At 38.7% G+C, this 28,000-nt stretch overlaps 1 protein-coding gene across 1 annotated transcript; it reads right to left on the minus strand.

Annotated features, from left to right (window-relative positions):
• Positions 1-1,985: 1,985 nt before the first annotated feature.
• Positions 1,986-28,000, minus strand: TNFSF10 (TNF superfamily member 10). Its single transcript, XM_026705752.2, has 5 exons — positions 27,784-28,000; positions 12,023-12,163; positions 10,878-10,926; positions 9,254-9,358; positions 1,986-5,097 (listed from the first exon to the last, which is right to left on the minus strand). The coding sequence occupies exons 1-5, from the start codon at positions 27,904-27,906 to the stop codon at positions 4,643-4,645; spliced, it is 873 nt and encodes a 290-aa protein (XP_026561537.1). The 5' UTR covers positions 27,907-28,000; the 3' UTR covers positions 1,986-4,642.

Raw genomic sequence — 28,000 nt, forward strand, 5'->3', positions numbered from 1 at the left:
TTATTTAAATTTGCATCCAGTTTTGCTCGCCACAATATGAAGCAGATGTTGAGACTCTAGAAAGAGTGCAGAGAAGAGCAACAAAGATGATTAGGGGGATAGAGCTTGAAACATATGGAGAACAGTTGCAGATTTGGGTATGTCTAGTTTAATGAAAAGGATTATGGGGTGACATGATAGTACTCTTCTAATATTTGAAGGGCTGCTACAAAGATGAGGTGGGTTAACCTCTTCTCCAAAACACGTGAAGGCAAGAAGCAAAGGATGGAAACTAATCAAGGAGAGAACCAACCTAGAACTAAGAAGAAATTTCCTGATCCTTAGAACAATGACTTGCTTCTAGAAATTGTGGGTGCTCCAACACTGAAAATTTTGAAGAGACAGCCATTTGTCTGAAATGGTATGGAATAGGTCTCCTGTTTGAATAGGGAGTTAGACTACAGGACCTCCAAGTCCTTTCCACCTGTTATTCTGGTATTGTATATACTGCAGAGTATCAAGAAGCACTTGGGAATGTGATTCTCTCAATGCACCCTGAAATAATCCCTCAATAATTTTCATCCTATTTCACTATACCCCAACCTTTGTTAATGTATTGCACAGCAGGGAGCAAAGAAAACAAAGCTGTGAGGCTGTGAAAATACAAACCAAAGGAACACCTCATTTTACTGCAAACTTCTTAGCTAAACAAGATACAGTTGACAGCTCTTGAAATTGTTTTCTGTTAATTCCTCGAGGCATTTCTCAACAGCTGGCATGTGTTGTGAAGACATCCTGTCTAACATGATGGCACTTCAAAAACACTGGCTGCAGATGGAGGATACGGTACGACAAAGAACTGAAGTTGGAGGCAAAATGGCCGACCTTCTGTTACACACACTATAGTATGAAGAGGATTAGGGTATAGTTGAGAGCTATACTGGAAAAAAGAGTATTACTTAACACATCAAGGACTGGATTTAATAACTATTTATCAATTTCAAAAGGGCCATTTTTCCTATTAATCCCTCACACACACACACACACACACCTACCCAAATATCCCAAGGTACAATGTTTTTCTTTGACATAAATTTCCTATTTCTCCAGAAACAGGCAATTCTGAGGTAGTTAGTCCTCAACCTACAAGCCCAAAATTTATGTTGTTAAGATAAAAATTGGTTGAGTTTTGCCTCATTTTACGACTTTTCTTGCCACATTTAAGTGAGTCACTGCAGTTGTTAAATTAGTAACATGGTTAAGTGAAATCTGGATTCCTCATTGATTTTGTTTGTAAGAATGTGGCAAAAAATAATCACAAGCCCGGGACACAACTGTCATAAATGTGAATCAGTTGTCAAGTATCTGAATATAAATCACATGACCATGGGGATTTTGCAATGGTCAGTAAGTGTGAAAAATGATGTCACTTTTTTCAATGCCGTTGTACTAAAGTGCTTTGAGGACTATTCATAATTTCATATTTTAAATATGTAGATTATTTAAAAGTTTATATTAAGTTTTAGGTTTAAGAAGAACGATACACTTGTTCTCTTGTATTTTTCCTCCTTCTATTCGTTCCATTAATAGAACAAATAATTTTATTATCTGTTGGCCATTTATTACTTTGTTTTCCATCTTTTTATTTTGAATGATTTTTTAATGCATTTTCTTTAATCCTTGCAATAGAAATATGAAAGGAAAAAACATGGAAAAAATGAGTGGCCATTGAATCAGCCTACTGGTATTTAGCCCTATGCATTAAAAAACTTTTTTTTGCAGCAATGCATTGCTGCAATTTGAATGTTTGCCCAACACAAAACCAGTAACTTGATCCATTGCTGTTATTCTTCCTGTTTCTTGACTTCCTCCTCCTTTCTGGAGACCATGGCTCTCAGCCTTCTTGGCAAAATTCCCAAGAATTCCCACCCGGAGGCTACTAAACAGCTTGCCAAAGCTTTTGTTCAGATGAAAGGAGGTGTAACAAGAAAAAAACGAGCCCACAATTAATTCTGAAGTTTTTTATTAAAAATAAAAGTACAAAACATCAGCAAAAACTTTTTTAAGAGCCACAAGATGGAAGCAAGGAGACACAATAACGTGGCAGGTTTTGAACACCATCTAACGGTGATCTAGATTTGCCTGCCCTGTAAAGGATTGCACTGCTTTACAGTTCAATCTAAGCAAGACTAGTCAAAGAGAGATTGGAGATCTCCTTTTTCTCTGCTTTAAGTATTACCTACCTGTTTCTTCTGATTGTTCGAAGCAGTCACAATAAATCCATTTTTTTAACAAAAATAAAAAAATATATACATGACAGTATTCTTGGCATCCATACTACTGCTTAAAAAACCCAAAGGATGATGAAGAGCTTACCATCGCATTCCCTGCATCCATTTGATAAACCAACTTTAATGAAGAAAGATGGAGCTATCTAGCTGAACTGATGCTTTGCTTCACAGTATAACCAACCACACTTGGGCTGCAAAATTTAAACTGTCCTGACAGAGTTTTGCTACCCATTAATGGTCATTCAGATGTTTGTCCCTCAGAGTTGCTAAATTCACAGGAGTAAGTCGAAGAGGCTTTATCTCCAGACCTTTCCCATTCTTTCTTCTCGAATATCACCATGAGCGTGGCAGTTGAGATATAAGAACAGCCATGGTTTTACATACTTGCTACCAACAAGGCAAAATCTCCCAATATTATTTCAACACAGTCTCCAAGGAGTCAGACCTCCTTGGACATGTCATCCCAAATTGCAGACCATCAAATTGGGTTGACTCCACTCAGACTTTTAGGGTTAGGATGTTTTACAGTGGTGTGAATGAAGGGCGATGATCCTAAAATGGGATGATTATCACATTAATGCCATAATGCTACATATTTGCACCTCAACATTTCACACAATGTTTAACTTCAGTATCTCTTTGCATATACTTAAAGGCATTTCTGAAGGAATTTCTTCTAAATATGCAGTTGGTCTACGTTTTTATCTATCTCTGTTAAACACATGCTGCCAACCATAGTAGGGTAGAATAATCCCATTGTAGTTAGGGTGGGATTTTCCTGCTAGCTACACTAAAAAGAGATAGGAAGGAATCCCTTAGAGGAGTTATGCTAATGGATCACATGAAATACCACACTAGTAACTGCAAAGAAATCCTCAGGAGTTGACAGCAGAGCCATGAATAATAGTATTCACTAAGCTGTATACATTAAAGGGGTGTGGTGTAGAAGCTGGAGAAACAACCGGCAATTCTTTTGTCAATCACAATGCAAAAACCATGCTGCAGGTGAAGGTTTTCATAGCATTTCAATAACAATATTTCCATGTGGCGAATACTACTAAATAAAGACCTGGCACTATTTGGCATTACAGAAATAAATGGATTTTTACCCAGTATTAAACAGGTATGCGATTTCAGTTCTAAATAAATGTGAGTTTCTTTGACTGTCACTTACCTTTCTGGCATAAAACAGTAAACTTTCAGAAACATTGAACTGCTTTTACAGAAACTGTGGTTAAGAGTTACTGTTTTTCTTTAAAGGGTCTTCAGCAGTAATCTACAGGGGATAACAATTCTCACAAGAACAAAAGGCACCATTTATTGATTTGCTCAGACTCCTCTAAATTACATCCCTTGCTTCAGTTTGTATCTTAACTGCATCTGGACCTTTACCAAAAAAATAATTGCTTTGATTTTCCTGATTTTTGTTAGCCTGCTATTTATATATATATATATATACACGCACAAACCTTAAAAATAAATCTTTTCATACAAAAATGTTCCTGCATTAAAAGGAGGTAACCAACTAATCTGAAGCCTGTTTCCAGCCTCAGAGTAATCTGACTTTTAGTTTTTATTTTTATCCATTTGGCCCAATTAGAACATGAAGCAAAACCTGTTCTTTCCGAATGGGATTCACATTTTTCATTCTCAAAAAGGAGCAGCTTGTTTAGAGTTTATTGCATGGTACGGGACTACCCAAGACTGTACCATTTCAAGCTGCGTGGAGGGGCACGGGTATGTGAATGTATGCGTTTAGGATGCAGCTTTCCAATATGGAGCTTTTCTTTTGCAATCAGAGATGGTACCTTTCTGGATGGATCTTCCAGGTGCTATGCTAAGTGTACGATTCAGCTGTCACCATTCTGATGTGAAAAAAAGGAAACTGTCTAACTTAGGGAACCTTATTTTGCTTTATCCTTTACACTCTGTTGTCAGAGTCGGTTCAGCAAACACATCCCACACCAGAGTGACAACACCCACACGACAGCCCAGGTTGAAATCACTTGTTATGTGTCTTCTTAGGTGCATGGATTCCATGCATAATCGGATCAACAGAAATTTGCTGTAACAAATCAAATGCAACTCTCCTGTTCCAAAACAAAAACCAAAATCCCTGGAAGATTGTTCATGGACCCACACAATGGCTTGTTAGCATTTCTGTATCTGTAGCAAGCCAAATGTTTATTGTGGAATTTGGATAATGGGACCTTGAACTGGTCTCAGTTGTGGTTAACAGAGGAAAAACTAAATACTTCATCCAATTCTGTGGCTAGTGCAACGACTTCTTACTGTACTCCAAAAGCAGAATTTTCCAGGTCTTCCACAACTTCTTTATGGGTGCCTAATTATTCTCTCATCTTCTTCTTTGTTTAAGAGACCAGGAAGGCTCCAAAAAAGCTGGCTTCTTTATCCATGTCCACCAGTTCTACATAGCTGATGGAGACAAAAATCCTATCATTTCTCCTTAACTGAAGCACTCCACCCTGGTATATGGAATACAGTCCATATTCTGCTTTTTTAGACCAACAACTGGTTCTTGCACTTTTCATTAGCAGGATGGCTTCTGGGTAATAATCTGTAAATTTGGAAATGTACTGAACCAACTGCTTTGGATTTCTAATGCTCTCTGAGTCAGGATCTGCAATGGATTCAACCCCTTCCGATTCCCGGAAACGAAAATAAGTCTGTGCATAAATGTAATAAAATCCAGGTTGCTGTATGATAAGTTCTCCATTGCTCAGCAATACGTTGTGAAGAAAGGAAGGGTACACTGAAGATTGCCAAGAGATGATTTTATATCCCAAATTGTTTCCCATAGGAGGACCTGTGATAGATTGAAAAAGGCAGAAAATAGTTTAGGCAGGTAAAACGCTAAATAAATCCCAACTCTCTTTAAAAAGTCAAATAATATAAACTCTGCATCTTCTTAGCAGCTTTTATTCCAATATCATCATCATCATCATCTCCTTTAAACGACCCCATAATCCCTTGCGGGGTGGAGCCTGGGAAACTGAATGGAACTGAGTTTACTGGCCGGATGCCCTTTCTGTTGCCAATGCGGAATTTTGTTCAGCAGATATATTCCCATTGTGATCAGAGAGAGAAATATCTGCCTCTGCCTAGGATCCAACTCACAGCCTCCTGATTGTGAGGCGAGATCTCCACCTCTAGGCCACTGCACCACTCAGCTTTTATTCCAATATATGACTCCTAAATCCCATTGCCCATATATGTATGATTACCGTTCATATGGATTAAGGAAAGTGACCCATATTACTGTTGTCATGCAAGTTGCAAAATGGAAAGTTTTATCACGGCTTTGGACCAGCTCTCTCCCAGTAGCCTCTACCAAGTAGTCCTCAACTTACAACAGTTCACTTAGTGACCGTTCAAAGTTACAATGGTACTGAAAAAAGTGACATGACCATTTTTCACGCTTATGACCATTGCAGTATCCCCATGGTCGCATGATCAAAATTCGGATGCTTGGCAAATGACGGTTGCAGGGTCCTGGAGTCATGTGATCATCTTTTGTGACCTTCTGACAAGTAAAGTCAATGGGGAAGCCAAATTCACTTAACAATCTTGTTACTAATTTAACAACTGCAATGATTCACTTAAAAACCATGGCAAGAAAGACAAAACTCACTTAATAAATGTTTCATTAAGCAGCATAAATTTGGGGCTCAATGGTGGTCATTAAGGTGAGGACTACTTGAATTTGCAGACTTTCCCAATATGGTGCTCTGAAGATGTGTTGGAACTTCAACTCCCAGAATTCCCTGCCACCTGTGGCCATCTGACACAATGCATGCCAACCGAGGAAAAAAGACTGCACCATGCTATTTTCTTATATTCCTGGCCATGTTCTATGGCCAGAACATTCTTGCTAGTTTCCATAGGCTGCTTTGGATTCACACTTGAATTTCCCCTTAGAAACTCTTTGTCTTGCATATAGATAGCATAATTTGGGTTAGGTTACATAAAGGCTACATGGAGAGAATATGAGTGCTTTTAAAAAATAGTGTATTTATATGCCACATAGATGATTTGGCTTTACTTAAAAATGCAATACAAGTAGCCTCTAAATTATATATCAAGAACATGTATAATATGCCTACACATTTATTTGGGGGAAGAAACATTAAATAATTAACTAATTACCTAGCAAAAGATTATGATGGGCTAGACTTAACTTCAAGTGAAATCATTACAACTTAAAGCAGGGATAATTAACTTCCACTCCACTGATTTTAATGCAAATTGATTTAACTGAAATAATTACATTCATCTAGTCCAGGTTTCATAAGCCTAAAGAGCAGACTGCACTCATCCACTCTATTTTCATCGAGTTTTAGGACGTGAAAATGTTTACTTCACTTTGAGAGAGAGCCCAGGATGGTGGGTTCTGAGCGGAGTTTGTTAAATCTTCTGGAAACCCCAGAAATTCTGTTAGGTTTGGTCTCTGGGTCTGCCCCTTCTTCTCAACATATTAACTTTGTCTTGATTTATGTATAATATTTGCATAGCGTGCGAAGGCAGCCCTCAGTGAATAAATGGGAAAAATCTAGCGCCTGGTTATTATGCTAAATCTCCTTTACACGTTTGTCCCTTTCTCACAATGTGTGTTTCAAGGCCATCCATGTATCCTAAAAACTCTCATGTCTATAACCTTTAATAGGGCAAAAAGGTATGCAACGTCTATTGATACTCTCAATTATCCAGGTCATGCTTGTCCCCAAAGGTACTTTTATTTCCAAAAGGCAACTGGACTTTCTTGATTGTCCCCCCCACCCCCTTAAAAACATTTGGCTTCTCATCCAAGAAGCTTCTTCAGTTCTAATTGACTGGTGGGGAACCAGAAAGATTTATATTCTTTGTGGTTATCTGGTTATTAGCTCACTCTCTGAGAGATTTTGAGGCTAGCAGTCCCAAGAAGCTTTCATATTTGTTTACAAACTGATTCTGGTGATTCTCAGGACACAGATAACCCCCAAATAGCTTCAAGGACCCTCTGAGAATGCTAATGACCAGATGACTGCAAAGAATATAAAACTTTCCATTCCCCACCGCTCAGTTAGAATTGAAGAAGCTTCTTGGTCATGTCCTTCTAATGTCAACAATGTAGTATTTCTTAATGTTATCCATTCCTTAACCCACATCAAATTTGTAGCTTGGTAATACAACTCCCAATTAGGCAAACCAAATCCTCCTCTAATTCTAGCATCTTGCAAAAGTTTTAACTTTATTCTCGCTTTTTTGCCTTGCCATATATACTTCAATACAATTTTATTTAAATCTTCAAAGTAATCTTTTCCAAGCCTAATTGGAATTGTTTGAAACAAATATAAAATTCTGGGTAATATATTCATCTTGATTGTTGATATTCTCCCTATTAATGACAGTTGTAAATTTTCCCATTTCGCCAAATCTAGCATTATCTGCTGTTTAAGTTTGATATAATTATTCTCTTTTAGTGTACTGCATCTTGCTATCAAGTATATCCCCAAGTACTTGATCTTATTCATGACCTGAATTTTCAATAGGTCTGCCAATTCTTCCTTTTGTCTTGATAGCATATTCTTTATCAAGATCTTTGTCTTATCTTTATTTATTTTCAAACCAGCCACCTTCCCATATGTCTTGAAATACCTGATTGTAAATGTATTAACAGCGGCTAAGGTTGTATTTGCTAAAAACTGGAAAAATGAGAAAATACCATCACAGGAGGAAATCATTAAGAAAATATTGGAATGTGCTGAAATGAGTAGATTGACATTTGAAATTAGAGAACAAGATGATAAACAAATTTATAAAATTTGGGATCTATTCTATCAATGGTTAGATAATAAAATATAGTAATGGAATATGTAGACTTTTAGAAAATAATAAATATATAAAGATGTATTCTTTACTTATTATATCTACAAAATGATTCTAAGATAGATCTGGGATGATAATATGAATTGTCATAAAACAAATTAAGTAAAATATGATCATTTTGGAAAACATGAATGAATAAAAGTATAGTCAAATGATTGATTAATGATATTAATGTATTTAATATATTGATTGAAAATACGAGATTATATACAATGTAATTATAATTGAAGACTATGAAATGGAAGCACAAAACAATCTGTAAACCAACCGGCACACTGTATGTACATATATGGAAGATGATTTGATGTTTTTATGTTTTGTTTGTTTATGTTTGTTTTAAAAACCAATAAAAATTTATTTAAAAAAAGTAAAAAAAAAAGAAGCTTCTTGGATGGGGTGGGAAATAAAATATATTTCAAAGGGGAAAAAAACCAACTAAGAAGAAAGTCCAGTTATTTTTTAGAAATAAAAGCACCTTTGGAGTATACCATAATGATAATCAAATGGGCTAATTTAGAGAAAGTGTCCAAAATCCCAGTGAAATTAAGGTTTAGCAAATTTTATAAAACATTTTATCACAAAAATCATCACAAAGTATTTTACAAAATAATACAAAGTATCATGTCCAATGGATAGGATTTCCCTTCCTACCTGGACAAGTCCACTATTAATTTTTTGGATGGGCCTACCTGATATGGTTTTGCTTTCATTTTCTGGATTCTTTTTTGCCAAAACAAAACAAAACAAAAAAGCAAGAGGGATATAAGGGTTGCTATGTAAACAGCAGCTTCTTCTCTTTCTTATAAGGAAAAAGATATTGCCAAGTTTGATTCCTGGTGTTTGTATAGATACAATAAAACAGCTTTGTTGTGTTTCATGGGAAAGTGGCTTTTCTATTGCCTTTGCCTGAAATATATTTTGATTTCAGCTCACAACAATGGGGAAGATACTTACCTCAAATCTCCCATCCAGCCATTAACTAGGCCCCACCCTGCTTAGCTTCCAAGCTCAGACAAGTGCTGCCACCTATCTATAATAGAAATAAATCCATTCATCTAAACAGTAGCCACTTTCCCCAGAATGAGTAGATGTCTTACTTTGTACAAATAAAGCTTTCCTTGGATTTCTGCTTGAGGTGAGGTGAGCTGCGACTTGGGGGTTCCTAGGCACATCTCTTGCAATGGTATCTAGAGAAATATTGTCTGGATAGAAAGAAATGCCAAAATTTAATTTCCTATCAGGAACTCTTTTTAAAATCTATGTCAACCTTAGCTTTGTCGTACCAGAAACATCCATGCCACTCACATCTCAGATTGTGTCCTTCTATTTCTCAGCAACCCCCAGTCTTTCACCCAGCTTAAATAACAAGCTGCAAAACATAATTTTATATCAGGTAAACCCAATCTTCTTCTTTCCTTTGAATCTTGTGACACCTTTTTTAGATTCCATAGTCCGTCCGTCCCCCGCCCCCACTTGCCATACACATACATATTACAGGAAAAGATGAAACAGATACATGGATGTCTATAGATATTCTCAGTCATCCAGGTCATGGTTGTCCCAAAGGTGTTTTTTTCAGGAGGCAGTTGGACTTTGTTTTTTCTTTTGAAGACGTTTCGCTTCTCATCCAAGCTTCCTTAGCTCTGACAGGACAGTGGGGAATGGAAGGGGATACTTTAAAAGGATGCAGATGACCAGTCTGCAAGGAATATAAATCCTTCCATTCTCCACTGTCCTGTCGGAGCTGAAGAAGCTTCTTGAATGAGAAGCGAAACATCTTCAAAAGAAAAAAAAACCAAGGAAGTCCACTTGCCTCCTAGAAAAGCACCTTTGGGAGATACATGGATGCTTACACCACCTTATATGGGAAGGAATGTAGTAGGAAGCTCCCTTAGACAGGTCAGACTACAGAAGCTATAGTACTGATAAAAGGTAAAGGTAAAGGTTCCCCTTGCATACATGTGCTAGTCGTTTCCGGCTCTAGGGGGCGGTGCTCATCTCCATTACAAAGCTGAAGAGTCAGCGCTGTCCAAAGACGTCTCTGTGGTCATGTAGCCAGCATGAGTAAACGCTGAAGGTGCATGGAACTCTGTTACCTTTCCACCAAAGTGGTCCCTATTTTTCTACTTGCATTTTTATATGCTTTCAAACTGCTAGGTTGGCAGAAGATAGTACTTATACTACAGTATAAAAAAGGTGTAGCTCCAAAAGAATTTGCAGCATGGATGTTGTAAGAAAATGAGGGATGTCTAGCACTTTAGAGAACTAATTAGAATGGAAACCATTGGAGAACAACTCAATGGAATCGTGATGGCTTGGTCCTTCTTTCCATTTTCCCCATTACTGTAGCCGAGATAAAATGTCCACATATTTATTCTGATGACCGGCATCTCCTCGGGATCACCGGTAGAAGCTTTGTCTATCACCTACTGGGAGACTGAACCTCAGGCCTTCTGCAAATTCAAGTGTGCTCTCTGTTCCTTGATTATGGCCTCCATAAGTGCTATTATCTCCTTATCCACTTATGGATAATGCAGGAAGGATCAATTGAATTGTTTTCTTAAGACACAGACGTCACTCCTAGAGCTAAGTGGTCCATGTTCAGCTTCTTTAAATAATCTAGATTACATCATAATCTGTCCTTCAACGAATATCTCATTCATTTCCTCAGAGCAATAATGCAGGCATTCATGAATCATTTGATCATAAACTTTTCCCAACCTTGTGCTGAAGCTGATGTTCCTTCTTCTGCACGATTCTTCATCACCATCTGCAATTACAAATTACGATTACAAATATAATTATCATTTTATTCCTTCTTGGTGTGATTAGAATGCAGCATCAAAAATCCAAACACTGAGATATCCTTCTATCTGCCCAAAAATATCTTTTGGAATAGTCTAAGGAACTATTGTTGTTAGTTGCGAAGTCATATCTGACCCATCGTGACCCCATGGACAACGTTCCTCCAGGCCTTCCTGTCCTCTACCATCTTCTGGAGTCCATTTAAGCTCACACCTACTGCTTCAGCGACTCCATCCAGCCACCTCATTCCCTGTCATCTCCTTCCTTTGCCCTTAATCTTTCCCAGCATTAGGCTCTTCTCCAGTGAGTCCTTCCTTCTCATTAGGTGGCCAAAGTATTTGATGCACACGGGAGGGGGAGTGGGGAGAGAGGAATAGCACGTAGACATATATACCGCTTCAGAGTGCTTTACAGCCCTCTCTAAGCGGTTTACAGAATCAGCATATTTCTCCCAACAGTCTGGGTCCTCATTGGCCCTTATTTATGACAGTTGCAGCATCCTGGGGTCATGTGATTGCCTCTTGCAACCTTCTGATAAGCAAAGTCAGTGGGGAAGCCAGATTCACTCAACAACTGTGTTACTACTACCTTAGCGACTGAGGTGATTTATTTAACAAGTGTTGCAAGAATGATTGTAAAATGGGGCAAAACTCATCCAGCCACTTTCTTGCTTAGCAAAGAAAATTGTGATCTTTAAAGTTTTAAAACTTTTTTAAAAAAAAAAATAAGAGAGGGGAGACCATGCACACACATCCTTAACTCGCTCCCTGGAGAAGCTCAAGTCAGCAACAGAAATAAACACGCATCACCTACAACAGTTTTTTGAGTTGCCCGTTTCCCTCTCAAAATACCTCCCATGAGCATTAAAGTTTAACAATCTGGAATATTTGATTGCAAGTGTTTCTCTTTCTATCTGCATTTTAGAATTTTTGAGTGCTTACTCCAGAAAGTTCAGACATATCCTATTAAAACAGACACTATAAATCTTAGAAAGGTGTAAAACCTATGTCCCCTGATTTCCGTTTGAGACAGGACTGAGGGGTATTTTTAAAAAGGAGTACCTTTCTAATGAGCCTCGACAGCTGCCATTTGACCTCCCAACAGGGATCACCATCTTCTTTATCATTTGGATCCATATCTTCTAGGAAAAAGTTTTCCCTGGTGAAGCAAGCAAAGCTACTCTTTGCATATGTGTCTCGGAGCTGTGTTAGAAAAATGAGGGAAGCCAAGTGTTAATTTAAATGAATGGAACTGTAGAAGCAGGAACACATACAGTAGGAATAGTACAGTAACTGAACACTGGCAAATATTTATTTTGGATACAACATTTAGACACAAAAAAATCCCCAATTTCCATTTTGGCTGCTAGAGAATCCCAGTTTACATTTTAAATGTATTTCATTTTCTTATTCTTTTTATCAGGCTGCTGGTACCAGTAACAGGAAAGCTACTATCACTCCAGTTCCATCTGTTCAGCCTAGCACAGAGACTTAACATATCTGTTTCCTCTTCTGCAAATTTCAAACTTCAACTATGAGATGCATTCATTCACAATCCTTTGGGTGGGGATTTTATCATTGATCTACACTGGTGATTTTGTTGAAATTCCCAGGTTGTAATAAACAACTATAATTTGATGTTCCAGGCAGGCTGACACAAGTCTGATCAGAAGCAAACCATATTGTGTTAAATCAGACTTGTCATCACAGATACGTATGTGCAAACTAACTAGAAGGCAGATCTAATTAAACCAAGTAAGTGACCCAGGAATTTCCATTTGATTTAAAATGTCAATTGCTATTAATTCCAACTTCTACGACAGTGGCAAAGATTCAGAGAATTGGAAGTCAAAAACTATAGAACTGCCTTAATAATTCCCACTAGAAGTGGAATTTGGAATAGACTTCTCCCAGATAGCACTCTTTGTGTATTGATGCTTTTATGGGATTTCCCATAATGGTGTCAAATCCATCTGAAAAATAATTGACTACGTATAGATATATATTTTTTATTTATGGGACTTTATTAATCCACCTTAAGATACAGAAAAAAATCAGAAAAGAAAGAAAATAGGGTATTATAAGATACAGCAGAATGGGAATCTCCCTCCCAAAAGGTCTTCACAAATGAAAAACTAATTTATTCGTAGAACACTATAATTATAACGCAACTGAACAAAAACAGTGTGGTCCAAAACAAGGAATTCAATGAAAAACAAAAACAAGTTGAACAAAACAAGGAAGTCTTATCTTCCTTCCATCTGCCATTTCCTCCCCCTCCCCCCCGCCAACCATCTCAAAATGACAAATGGGTTACACAGTATAGCCATCTCTATAAACAGTTACTGGACTACAACATTCTCTCTTGCAGGACAGCTGCATCGATCTCCCATGGACTTTCACAAGCTGAGCCTTTGAAATATCTTGATATGCAGTTTGATCACGAAGTCCAAGCGTCAAACCCATCAAACTGTCTTCATGGACAAATTATTGAATTTATGAGGAAATTTAGGCCTTCTCGGTCAAGGAAGGACAACTGGTAGCTTGTATGTGGCTCTTGTATTAACCTTCTGCAGATCTAGTTCAGTTTCTTATTGAATTTGGTATGGTAGGTTTTCTACTGAAATTGACTGGGAAAATATTACTTTAAGAACTGTACCATTTAAGGTGAGAGTAGGATAAAATATGTTTTTCTCCCTTGCCTCCTTCTATTTTTTTCCTTCCTGATCTTGCCTACTTTTTAGTGGCATGTTAAGCATTCTGAGTTTGCAACAGCTGTCCCAAAATTACTGGATGCACGGTGCCCATTTTAGAAAGTATTCTAAATTCCAAATAGGTCCCTTTGCAGAATGGAAGTACTCAAATACTTTCAGTAAGAACAGTAAGTCTCAGAGTCTTCATCTCAAGACAACTGTCTGAAACTTAAAAATGTTTTGCATACCTGTCTTTTTTCTTTTAGTGCAGAACTGGCAGACCATTTACATTTCAGCTCTTGATCTTAATTGTAGATCAATTAGATCTACAATGTGTAGAGTGCAGAAAAGAGCAACAAAGATGATTAGGGGACTGGAGGCTAAACATATAAAGGATGGTTGCTGGAATTGGGTATGTCTGGTTTAATGAAAAGAAGGACTTGGGGTGACATGATAGCAGTGTTCCAATATTTCAGCGGGTGCCACAAAGAAGAGGGGGTCAAGCTATTCTCCAAAGCACCTGAGGGCAGGACAGGAAGCAATGGGTGGAAACTTATCAAGGAGAGAACCAACCTAGAACTAAGGAGACATTTCCTGACATTGAGAACAATTAATCAGTGGAACAACTTGCCTCCAGAAATTGTGAATGCTCCAACACTGGAAGTTTTTATGAAGAGATTGGACAACCATTTGCCTGAAATGGCATAGGATCTCCTGCCTAAGCAGGGGGTTGGACGAGAAGACCTCCAAGGCCCCTTCCAACTGTTATCCTATTTGCATGTTTAAATCTATTTTAAAACTGAAATCCAAGGAAAAAAATACACTAAGGCTCCTGTGATAATCAAACAAAAATGACAGGTATTCTACTGTTCATGATTTTGCCTCCTGCACTAAACAAAATACAGAATTTATGACATGCAGGCTTGAATATCCAAATATTCCATTTTCTGAGTTCTATTCGAGATTCACCCCAAAGGGAAAAAAAAACCCAAACCCAAATGTTTGTTCATTTGTGATTTTTTTTTATTGGGCCTAATAAGCTATTTTAACCTGATAAGCTACTCTTTTGTTCCAAGGCCAATCTAGGAGGAACCCAAAATATTTATCTAGAACTGGACTTCTGCTTTAAAAACCAACTAAATGTTATTCTTTACCTGTAAATGCGCCACACCCCTTCTACTGGAACTTATAATTTACAGAAATAAGTAAATTTTATTCCTGCTTCAATGCAAACTATTTGAATTCCACATCTCACAGAGAGTGAGAGGAAGGGTAGCTGGACATGGGCTTCTGGAGAAGAAGCCTTTCTATAGATGCTACTACTATGAGGAATATGATAATGACCTATTAATGGTTTAGGGTGTTACCAGCAGAAAATATACTTTGTTCAGCAAATTCAAATAAGCAAAACAGCCAAGTTATTACAAAAAAAATAAGTAAAAACTTTATTCATCAAAGTTACAAGGAAAAAAAAAAACACTACTATTTTTAACAACCAGTTTATGTCTTCTACCCAAAACTGTAAAAAGAATCATGGATATTCATAGAGAACCTTGAAAATACTGGATAATGGAATTTTGCCCAGCTTTTGCAGGATTTTTGTTAATTTGCTTGTAGATCTTCAGTTCAACTTCACGGTGGCTTTCCATCTGCTCTTCTGTTTTCATCTGGTGAATAATTTGTATAAAACAAATTTGACAGCATGTTTAGTTTGGTCTTTATCTGCCCACTCTACTAATTCCCCTCTTGTTATTACAAAAATATATATTTATATTTATATAATTTATATACCCAATATAAATTCTAAAGCGTCCCTCAAAACTGGTGTCCTAAAATACAAAGGTAATTGATTACACATTCTTCCTTTTTGCTACTTAAAAGGAAAAACATTTCTAAATTCTCCACATGGAAACTCTACCTCCATCTTTACCCTAAACTAGCCTTTTCTTGCCCCAACCAACTTCACATAATCCATCCTCACACACGTACATACTTATGCGTAAATCAATGAAAGGTGTCATCTTTGCGTCCTTGACAGGATTCAGAGTATTTTCCATGTTTTCCCAGTAACATTCTACAGTTATCCATAACTTTCATTCTCCTGCTGTATCCATCATTCCATCTCTATTTTCTTTTTATGGCTCCGAGTACTTTCATGTAATCCAACTCTGTGCTTTATAGGTTATATAGAAATAAGAGTTACTGTGGACATCAATGACAGAAACTGCCAGCCTCCAAGAATCCTTCTTCTGCTTGTCTTTGTGGCTGCCATAGAAAAAGGTGGAGGGAAGAATAATTGGGCTTCATGGGGGGAAGGGTGCTGGAGGTTTAACTTGGTGAAATGTAAAAATATGGGATGTTTTCTTGACTATGCTTACTTGCTTACTGTGCAGAAGTAACCTCTTATCTCTCTAGGCGTGAAATGGTCCCCACAACACCTCAGATTGGACGGCCAGTTTGAACTGTTGGGGGTGGGAATATGGGATACCTTTCTATATGTGATTTTCGCGCCTACTGCCTCAGATCTTGTCTTTCTACTGATGCTACCACTTCAAATTCAGTAAACATCCTTTTCTCTATAACCATGGAGTCTAAGGTTTTCTTTCTTGGATTTTGAATGGAGCCACACCTGACAGAAACAATTCCTCATTCATAACTCACAAAGTGATATGAGTATATGGTCCAGGATGCTCCATTCAGTGCCATAGGATCGAGTTTCAAACACAAGGGTAAAAATCTATACAGGTAGTCCTCGAGTAACGACCACAATTGAACTGGAATCTCTGTTGCTACAAGACAGGGGTTAAGTGATTTTGGCTCCGTTTTACGACCTTTCTTGCCACAATTGTTAAGTGAATCACTACCATTGTTAAGTTAGTTACAAGGCTTTTAAGTGAATCTCGCTTCCCCATTGACTTTGCTTGTCAGAAGGTGGCAGGTGATTCACATGACTCCCAGAACACAACAACTATCATAAATATGAGTTATTTGCCAAACATCTGAATTTTGATCACATGATCATGGGGGTGCAGTAACGGTTGTGTGAAAAATGGTCCTACGTCATGTTTCAGTACCGATGTACCTCTGAATGGCCACTAAATGAATGGTTGTAAGTCAAGGACTATCTGTACAAGTAGGGGGGGGCCTTCTTGCCATAAAACAAGATGGCACAAACTGCTTTTCTGAACAGCATCAGACAGTTCTTGAATTTGTATTAATCCTCTTTGAGATAATTAGGTACGAAATGTTCAGAGGATAATCTATAAAATCCAAAACCCCATCAAACTTCCTCTCAAAGTTGACCAAGATTAAGTCTTCCTTTCTGTGTTATAGACCTGAGTCACAAATAGCAGGCAAAAACCACTTCTCGCCTAAACTCATCCCTTACTTAGTACAGGGGGTCTCCAACATTGGCAACTTTAAGCCTGGTGGACTTCAACTCAATTGCCAAGGTTGGAGACCCCTGCCTTAGTGTCACTTCAAGGCAGACTTCAAAGGAAACTATTTTGAGTAGAGTAACTTGAGGGAGAAAATATGAGTCTACAAAATGAGAGGAACAGATGTCAGCTTGCTTTCAACTTTAGTCTTGAAAGCACCTTTTCATGCAACGTTTTGAATGCTCTCTACTCAAGTGAAGTGCCCTAGAATCTACAAAAGGAGAAGGGCAAAAGGCTTCCATATCTTTCTTTCATATTTTCTCCCATTAGGTTATTAAATAAATTCCAAACTCTAAATCATTGCTATAATCAAATTCAGCAATAAATCATTGCTACAGTCAAATTCAACAATAACAAATGCCTACAAGGTAATTTGGGGTGTCTAATATTTGATCTCAGTAACAGGATATCCAATATTTTGAATTTAGTTTTAAGGACTCTTAAAATTACTGCCCAGTGTCACTTGGGGCTGCCAGAATTTCCACTGCCTTTCACAAGTGGGAAATTGAAGTGACCAATGACGAGAATGGAAGTGAGAGATGGGGATAAAGATGGAGACAGAAATAGGAAATTTCAGGTCCTGATGATCCGCACTTCAAAATCTTAACTATATTCTGGAAGACTCCTTTTCAATACCTCCATAGGGTTAAAGTCAACATTGGACTTATCAGAGACCTGTAAAAATCTAAAATATTAGATGGGAACACTCATCAGCCCACGGGTGGTACAGGATAATAAAAACAAGGACAAATAGGCTGAAAAACAGCTTCTATCCCAGGGCAGCAACTCTGTTGAATTCTACTGTATAGTGCAATATTAATGCAATATCAGGGGTTTTCAATTCAACGTATAGAATGAGAAGTATGTGTGTTTGAGTTTATTTTCAGTCATAATGTACACTAAAGATGGTATTTAATTTCATTGTATGAGGTGCAATGACAATAAACTAAACTAAACTAAACTTAGATTTGGTCTTTATCATTGGCTCCCTGGTCTTCTCTGTAGGAAGAAGCAGAAGGCGCCAGTCTCTTTGCTAAATGACTTTCTGTCTGAGAAGCAAGGAGATGGGAAGCAAGATGAAAGGAAGCCAAGCAGGTAGCAACAAGGTTGGGCCACTGGCTTGAGGGCCTTCGAAAGCTGACAGCAGAGGCAGTCATTGCTGACTTGCCTGCTTCAGATTTCTCTTTCAGCTTGTCCTGCTTAAGGTGCAACCTTTCCTCACTGTCAGTTGCCAGAACTTCTAGTCAACCTTGGGTGAATACAGTAGGATGCATGTCTTTTTTGTCGTAACGACTGCCAGATCGAAATACTTCCTAGGTCTGACTTCAATCAAAATCCACCCAAGTTAGAAGGGAATATTTTCCTGGTTCTAGTTTGGCAAATGGAGAAAGAGTTAATGATCATGCTTTATACGGGTGCCTTAAAAAAAACCCCACACAGAATAAAGAGCAACCAAAGAATTCATGAATTAGAGAAGCTTCCCTTTTAGAAGAAAGACTATAAAAAGTGTGTTGTGCAGCTTAGTCTTCCAGTAGACTAAAGAATAGACCAGGGGGACTCCATGGCAGGATATAAAAGTATGCACGAAGTGAAACAGAGAGATTGAAATCACTCCCGCTTCATCACCACACTTCTCTCAAATAATTAGTCATTAAGGAACTGGAGTAGGTGTGGGTAAACCCAGGTTCTGCTTCATTTTCATCCATGGAATCTTACGGGTAATCTTGGACCAGTCACACTCAATCCAATCCACCCACACTGTTAATGTGTGAAGGGAAAAACAGGAGAAGGAAATACTATATACACCATCTAATGCTCCTGAATGAAAAGTGTTGTAATGACGAGGCAGTCAAGTTGTTTGATCATGAACAACTGAATCATGATGATCTTTATTGGAGTCTAGTCTTGCATTTATACACATTTTTAGTTATCCTCCATCACTGGTTAACTTTGGTTACTGCTTAACTTTCATTACTGTTTAGCACAGTAATTAATTATCTCTAGTTAAAGTCTAACATATGTTTACTTCCTCTCTCTAATCCTCCTTTAGATTAATGACTTTGTTTACCTGAGTTGTATTTGTTGGAAACATACTTTATCTGAGGTTTGCCATCTGAGATTGGAACATTCCTGCAATTACAACTCTACAGAAAAGCAAGGTATATATCAAATAAATAACCAACCAACCAGGAAAGAGAACTGTTGCCTTCCTGTCCTATCTCTAAGCTTTTTAGATATATCCAGATTGTCCCCTTATGATGAAGTGGATGCAGTGGAGCCAAGCCTCATCTAGCAGAGTGTAAATCAAGAACATCTAGCAGATGTTCATAATTTACATGTGGTGCTTTACTAATATTCTTTTGGCCTGATCACTTCCTGTTCCAATGCTGCTGGTTTTGCAGGCCTGTTTTGATCCCACGGTAATAGGGCTACTTTGCAAATACTCAGACCTATTTATCCCGCAAAGAATGGGCTGCTGTTTTAGACAACTGAGTAAGGGAAAGAGAAATATAAGGTTATGTGCTATCTCCGTTTCTCTTGCCAGAATTGCTCTTACAGAAAAGGAGGAAGTTGTCACTGGAATCAGAAACTGGAGAAGACAGCTGTGTGCATCATCTAGTTGTCTCATCATCCTGTTTTTTTCTAACATTAGGAAAAAAAAACTTTGTGAGAAACTCTTTTTACCTCTATTGGAAACCATCAGCCCTAAAAATAGGGAAAAAAACCCTATCTAGCAGAAAAAGCCCAAACTGAATAAACAGAAGAATAAACTGATTGGCCAACCGGCAGGAACCCTCATACAATGTTACTACACCAATCCTTCAAGATTACAATACCCATCACCCTCCAACAGCCCCGCAATTGTAATTCCTCACATCTGGAGTAGATTCTTCCCCATTCGCTTATTTATTTAACCCAGCATACTGCTGACTACCCAAAAAGTTCAGCCAGTTGCAACAAAATCTAAAAACACAGAAACAGATGAAATAACAGGAAAGACACACAAGTAGAATGGATACAGTTTGTGATTAAAAAAAAAAACCAGTGTAAATTAGGGATGCAAAAAGCCAAAGAATGTGTTTAAGGAACTTTTTCAGAACTGTCAACATGACACCCATGCTGAATTCTGCAGTGTCTTTCTAGCTATTCCAGAGAAGAAGACAACTGCAGAAAGACACCCAGTCCCAAGTGACTGACAGATGAAATTGTGGAAACCTATCTCCCCCATTGCCTCAGTAAGTTTGGAAATTCAAAGGAAAGAAAGCGTTCTCATAAGAGGTAAGGGAAGACACCTACAGTGGTTTCCCCTCCCACAAAGGTTAACTGTGCACTGAAGTATCATTTCTAGACTGAAAGTAAGGCTGCTTTTTTTGCTGGGTATTTCCAGAGCTATTTTCATTTCACAAAAAAACGAAACTTGCCATTAGCTGAAAGGCTCTATGTGGGAGGCAGGCTCCTGTGGATAACTCATTGTTTCTATTTATGTTGTGTGGTCTCATTGTCTGAACTGGCTGTATACAATCCTAAGAAAAGAAACATCTGGGGGAGATCTATATAAAGTCGTGTTATCCAAATGTTTTTCACTATAAATGAAGATAGACAACACTTCTAGCATCCTCCACAATTAACAAGTAAAATGGAAAGGGGGGAGAAAATACAGGGCAAGAGAGGCACAGGAAGGGATCCAGAAGCAGCAGCAATAGGAACTAGGATCAAATGCTACTCGTACCAAAGATGTATATCCTCCATAAAGGTGAAAGGTCTTTTTTTATTTGCTTTATAACCAAGTCTTTTTGTTTCAAAAACAAGAGAGCGTAGGAGAGCTTAAGCAAGCCATAAAACTACACCCACATAGGGAGCAAATTAACCAGGAGCGTTAGTTGAATTCAAATCATAGAGAAGTTGAAGAATTTCATTTTAACGTATGCCAATTAGTGTATATTTAAAGCAACAATAGTTAGTCTAAGTCTAAGTTTATTATTGCTACCTATATACACGTAGTCCTCAACTTACAACAGTTCATTCAGTGACCGTTAAAAGTTAAAACTGACTGAAAAAAGTGATCATTTTTCAGTTACAATCTTTGCAGCATCCTCATGAACATGTGATCAAAATTCATATGCTTTGGCAACTGGTTCATATTTATGACCATTGCCATGTTCCAAGGTTACGTGATCACCTTTGCAACCTATTGACAAGCAAAGTCAATGGGGAAGCCAGATTTATTTAACAACTGAGTTAATAACTTATCAATTTGTGATGATTCACTTAGTAACTGTGGCAAGAAAGGTTGTAAAATGGGACAAAACTCACTTATCAAATGTTTCACTTAACAAAGAGCTCAATCCTCAAACTTTGGGTGGGTCTTAAGTGGAGGACTATCTGTACAAGAATCTATTAAACTAATGGTCAAAGTTAAATTGACACTAGATAATGGAATTTGGGCAAGGGGGAGGTAGATTTGGGTTTCTTATGGCAATGCAATGTGATGACATGCTTAACCTCTCCTTTCTTTTCAGCTTTCTTTTCTCCTACAACCCACATATTAAAAGCTATTTTAACTCATACACACATGTGCCCTGGTTTAGTTTAAGATTCAAATCAAAAGTAGCATTCAGGGAGAAGTGACAAAGAGCAATTCCATAAGTCTGACTTAAGAATAAACTAGAGGGAGTTCCTAAACCAAAATTGGGTCTAAAATTGCAGGTGAAATCCTTTCATCTCATCTGCAGAATGAATTCCACGATTCAGATTTTGAATCTGACAATGAATCGTCGCAGGCCAGTGCTGAAAGGTCAGCAGCCAATCAGGAATCTTTCAGCAGCCAAGCTCCACCTCTCTGAGCTAGAATATGCATGAATTTTCACAATACTCAGCAAACTATCATGTCTGGCAATGTATATTCGACTAGAGTAGCTCCATAGCAAAATAGGCAGATGATGATAACAACAATAACAACAATAACAACAACAGCAGCAACATAACAACAGCAACAACATGACAATGATAACAACATGATGGATGACACGACAAGCACCTATAACACTCCAGATCTAACAACTGTTGATAAGAAAGACAAAAAAAGTTTGAATAGTGGATGTGGCAGTGCCTGGAGACAGCAGAACAGAAGAGAAAGAACTGGAGAAGGTAACAAGACCTACAATGGAGATAGAAAGATTGTTGCAATGCATGCAAGGATAGTACCCAAAACAACTGGAGCACCACTTGAACATCATCAGCATTGACAAATTCGCCCTCAGTCAACTGCAGAAGACGGCTTTACTTGGAACAGCGTCCATCCTGCGGCAATATCTGTTAACCAAGAAATGTCCAGATCTGCCTATCCCAGGTCTTTGGGTAAAGGATTAGGTAGACAAAAATGCCAAACCCAGTCTGAACATCTGACTGACTGTGCGATGATCAATAATAATAGCAATAGCACTTAGACTTATATACCACTTCACAGTGTTTTACAGCCCTCTCTAAGTCAGCATATTGTCCCCAACAATCTGGGGTCCCCAATTTATCAACCTCGGAAGGATGGAAAGCTGAGTCAACCTTGAGCCAGTGAAACTCAAACTGCCAAACTACTGGCAGCCGGCAGAAGCAGCCGGCAGTACTGCATTCTAACCACTGCACCACCATCGCCACTGGCATCCTTCAGTCTCAAAAGACTATGGTATCGTGCTCTGAAAAGAGGACCTAAAACAGCATCTAGTGTGGCTAAAAAGGCCAATTCGAGAGTGGCAATACCTTCAACACCAAGGACAGATACAGTCTGTCTTCTGTAGCCCCCAGATTTCGCTGGTTCCTGGATGTACCACCACAGCTCCTAGTTATATCCCACTTATGACTTTGTTGCTTGTATCTTAACTATTTTTATTGATTTGAGTTACTTATTGTACCTATGACTATTATTAAGTGTTGTACCTTATGATTCTTGACAAATGTATCTTTTCTTTGATGTACACTAAGAGCATATGCAGCAAGATAAATTCCTTGTGTATCCAATCACACTTGGCCAATAAAAAATTATATTCTATTCTATAACTCTTATATAATAATTATATACTACTAACTATACAATACTTCCTCCTTGGACATTTTTTCCCCTCTCTTAAGAAATGCTGGGTTTATTATATATTTGCACTCTGGCATCCACAAAGTTCCCCAGAAACTACATTTTGGGAAGTATTAGAAGTTAGTCACACAGCATGAAGCATTGCAAATGTGATGTAGCTGGGTTTTAGCTTCTGCCTAGACAATTCAGCAATTGTTATTTCGGAAAACAGATGTCAAGAAAGAAAAACTGGGAGATCAGGAGAGACAACTGTATGAAGGGATAGTCCAATTATACGCAGGCTTCAGGACTAACTGAACTGCCACCTCTCAGGAAAGGCAACAATTCAGTTAAATTCCACCTCCCACTGTGGCCACGGGGAGAGATTATGAAAACTGCAGTCTTAACATCCGAAGGCACACAAATAATAGAATTGGCCTGTCTCAATAATTTTTTATAAACACTGCAAGAGATTCCCTCATTCATGCTCAAATTATTTCAATAATGTAAAGATTCTATTTTTCCCCACTGATTATTTCATATTTAATTTAAAATACCCTATTTTCTAATCCTCTTTGTGTGGGTAGTGAAAATCCTTAAAAACAGAACAAACTCAAGAAGTTTTAACTCCCCACCCCACCCTTCAAGGCTGCAAAAGCAAAGTGCTAAATGAAACAGAGGGTTTAACCAGGGGGTTGGACTAGAAGACTTCCAAAGTCCCTTCCAGCTTTATTCTGATCGACTGAATCCTCTGATTGTTTGAAACGGAGTGCTATGCAGGAAAAGTCCCATTTTACTAATGGATGCACTTTAAAATTGTTCTCTTTACAAAACCTTACAGCCTGAAAAAGTTCTTTTTTTAAAAAAAAATTACAACCAAAGCTACAATAATTCCCAAGATGCCTCCAATGCAGTGACAGATAGATGATTATGTTCAAATAATAATGGCTTCCGTTCAACAAACTTGTTTTCTTCGCTGGAAAATGTGTGAAGATAAGCAAAAGTGGGCTGGTTTTTAGACAGCTTCTTAAATGAGAGCACCCCCCCCTGTATTTGGCTGGTATGGAATAAAAAATGCAGGACCCAAAGCAAATAATCAAGGCTCATCTACTATGTAAATACATGCCTGCATCATTTTTTTCTCCTCCTTTTTTGAAAGTTATAAATAGCAGCGCTTGTCTTTTTCTAGATCTCTGTGTATGTTACTATGAGAGAAGGTAAACCCTACCAGTATGTAGTGAATAATAAACACTGAAGTGAGCCTGGGTTATTTGCTTTGGGTCCTGTTTAATTCCACATCAAGCGTAGTCTTTCATACTCTACCTGTATTTCATTTCATAGAGAGAACTATGGAAAGAAACCACAAACTTGATTGAAGTAACCGCTGTAGGATAAATAATCCTTTTTTTTCCCCTGAAAGAATCAATCTTCTTGTTCCTCCCCACCCAGATCTAGTTTTACAGCTCTCCTGGATAACAACGTTTTAATTACTTTACATAAATTCATGCAATAAGTAACTTGAGCCTATATTGTTAAACACATCTATGTTGTTAAACACATCCTGGAACGCACCAGATCAATTTCTATCACCAAGCACAAAAGCTGCATCAACAATATTTATGCTGCACAAAACTGCATGTTGCAGCATAGTCTTTCTCTCATCAGATTCCACTGAAGTTAACTGCAAGAAAACATAATTTACCTCATTTTAGCCTCCAGTGTTGGGCAAGTACAGGCTGCATTGGTTAGCCTCTGATCTAGTGAAAACCCCGAATTTATTTCGCTAACCTCTGGCTCAGTTAAGCAAGGGTAAAGGTGCTGGGTTTACACCCAACCTCTCTGCCTCTGGCAAAGCCCCAAAAGAATATTTCAAATCATAACAGGAACCTGGGCATAGTCCACTTCAGAGCATTTTGCTTCAGCAATCCAATAATGATCTTCTACTGTTTAGAAAGCAAAGGCTAATCTGAAACATTCTGCAATAACCTTTGCTGGCCAAAGGTTATAGGTGGTAGCCCAGTGTTGAAAAGTGTACATAAGGCAAAAACAAGGAATACCTGTTTTGACCCCTGGAGGAATAAATTGTCTACATCTTTTGTTCATAAGGGCACTACAGTTCTCTCCAAACAAGAAATGTATCATTCTTGTGTTGGCCACCAAGGTAACAGGTATCACACAATACCTTGAATTTCTTCTCAGTGTCTTGCAGCCAAATATACAGGGCAATTTTATTTAATCTGCTCAGTGACTCAGGTAGGTAGGTAGGTAGATAGTTGTGGTCTACTAAAAGTTCATGGTGGAGACAGATGGGCTAATGGAGATACACCTTTGGCAACAATGGGTGATTAATGTGCTAGTTTTATCTGGGTTTCAAAGAGTTGAGTGGGCCTTTGTTCTCTTTAAAAGGTATTGTGTAAAACTAGTTTTTAGCAGGACAAAAGTGCTATTTCCTGCTCACAATTCTTCAGCATTTGTGACTGAGATGGCCCCTGAATGCCCAGGAAAAGGGGGGGCTGGGGCCTCAAACTCCATCCCCCCTCCCCATTTCAGTGAGGGGAGATAAGAGGTCCCAAGTTTTTTTTTTTAATTTCAGACTGATAGGTGATTCTATCCACTGGGGGTCTGCTAAACACTCTTTATATTTAAGCATGCAGAGTTCTACACAATCAAACAAGCCAGGATCCAGAAAAACAAAAGCAATGTGTGAATCCAGCCAATGGTTTAGAAAAACCACCGAGAAAGGCATGAAAGAAAGCAGGATGGGCAACTCCCTTGCTCTTCCTGATCAACTGGTTGCAGGAAATGTATTTGAATTGTGGAAATGTATAAGAGGAAGAAGTGAAAATGCAAGCTTATCCCCCTTGCCGAAACATCAGAATGGGCTTGCATGCAGGATTGAGTTAGTTTCATCTGTACTGTTCCTCTGGAAACAGTCCCACAGGAGCAAATGTTTAAAAAAAATTTAAACTTTTCTATGCAGTAATAATAATAATATATATATATATAATATATATATATATAAGGCTCACATTCTGCTTAAGTTAGCAATTGTTTATTTTTCAAAGTGGAGAAGTGAAACATTCAACTTTCCCCCATAGAAACCCAAAACTACCCAAGATAATTTAGTCCAACAACAAGACCTGTGTAATACAACAACTTTTAAACATCCAAGCTGACTGTTGCAAGACAAGACTGGAACTGCTTCAGAGAAATCCAGTCAGTTAGGACTGTTTGGTACGAAGAAATTATTGTATACTGCACATTGCAGAAATAGAAATCTTATCTCTTGGAATGGCCAAATGGGTAGATACTATTCTCTGAGATTGTTGGTTTTTTTTTAAAGAAAACCCACTAAGAAAACAAACCAACCCCATAGAGATTGCTCCCTAAATGCTGAATAGGCACGAAACCAGCAAGTTTTTCAAACTTGTTTCTCAAACTTTCCCAACACACTTTGCTGGGGAATTCTGGGAACTGGGGTTGACAAGTTTAGGAAACTCTGCATTATACCAATCCAGCCCAACACAAGCTCAATGGGGTTCTGTAAAAGGATTCAAATCTCACACCAGAAGCCAAAGTATGGCAGAAAACTCACTAGGACTCTCAGACAAAGGGAGCCCACTTTTAAAACTGAGGTAAACAAAGGCCTGTCGTTTTGCGGGCTTTTGTGAAGTTTTTAACCCTCTCGGGGTGGGGGAAGAAATGGCTCTCTGTTCTTGTTTTAAACATGGGTTAGTTCTGAATCACATTCAAGCCGTTCTTTAATGCGTGATTATTTGAAACAAGAGGACAGGAGGCTGCAGGCGCTCTGCGTTTATTTGGAGTATGGGACCTGCATGTTTTACAGTAACGGTAACCAGAGACAGCAAACCCTTCTTGGTTAGTTCAGTCCCGCTAAAACCAAGATCATATCCCGCCATTGCCTTGCCTCCCCCCCCCGCGCCCCTTCCCCTACACACACACACAAAAAAGCAACGTACAAAGGATTTCCGCCTGCTTCCACCGCAGCCACAAGCGTTTCTTGCAAAGTTAATCCCGCTGGGTTTGATGGGGCTTCCTCTAGAGTAAGCAAGCTTAACTCGTTTGTGGATAAGGAAAGAAAGGAGCGACTGGCGGACTCGGTCGGGCCCGAAGCATTGTTTGTATTTGGCTACAACAAAGCATCGGGGGTGGCGGGGGGGAGAGAGGGAATGAGAAAAATCGGTGGGGCGCATAGGCCTGATTCGGGAGACGAACCAGAAAGTTGAGATCTGGGGATACGAAACATCAGCTGAGAAATTAAAAAAAAGTATTCGCGATTCATTGGGACGAGTGATCCTTCGCAACATGGGCTTTGTTTGGGGTAGCCGATCTGGGCCAAGTTCGCCAGTGACCTAATTGCAAAGGAAGGGAGGGGGAAAAAAAGAGATCGGGCCGTGCGTTTTCCTCCATACACACAGCAAAATCCGAGGGAGTTGCAAAGGACACGCATCCGAAGGGACCCCTCTTGCAAGCTTAAGTAGAGGGGGGTGCGCTGAAGAACCCTCCTTTTTTTTTTTTTTGCAAGCAGGAAAACCTTCCCTTCTTTCCTCTCTTTCTCTCCCCCCAGCCACCCCAACCCCCGTCGGACGAACCCATGACCGTCGCACCGACCTGTTGCAGCTCGTTGGTGAAATAAAGGAAAGTGATTGCCACGCAGATGGATTGCAAGAGCACGGCGAAAATCAGGACGAGCCCGCAGGTCTGGCCCGTGCTCGGACCGCCGGATGCCACCATGGTGGTCGCTGGCGGGCAACAACAAAAAGAAAAGTGGGAGGGGGGTGAAAGAAAGAGAGCAGACGGGCGACGGAGGCAGACTCCGTCCCTGTGT

The sequence above is a fragment of the Pseudonaja textilis genome, chromosome 4 (assembly GCF_049901715.1).
Source record: "Pseudonaja textilis isolate UNSWEBS1 chromosome 4, rPseTex1.2, whole genome shotgun sequence".
Taxonomy (NCBI): Eukaryota; Metazoa; Chordata; class Lepidosauria; order Squamata; family Elapidae; genus Pseudonaja; species Pseudonaja textilis.

Bases quoted from the DNA above. Each gene is read 5' to 3' on its own strand.
- TNFSF10 (XM_026705752.2), bottom strand. From the start codon at position 27,906: ATGGTGGCATCCGGCGGTCCGAGCACGGGCCAGACCTGCGGGCTCGTC. The intron at 10,927-12,022 runs GTACTCCTTTTT...TTGTAATTGCAG, and splicing joins TGTCGAGGCTCATTAGAAAG to ATGGTGATGAAGAATCGTGC. The intron at 5,098-9,253 runs GTAAGACATCTA...AATCTATCACAG, and splicing joins GAAAGCTTTATTTGTACAAA to GTCCTCCTATGGGAAACAAT.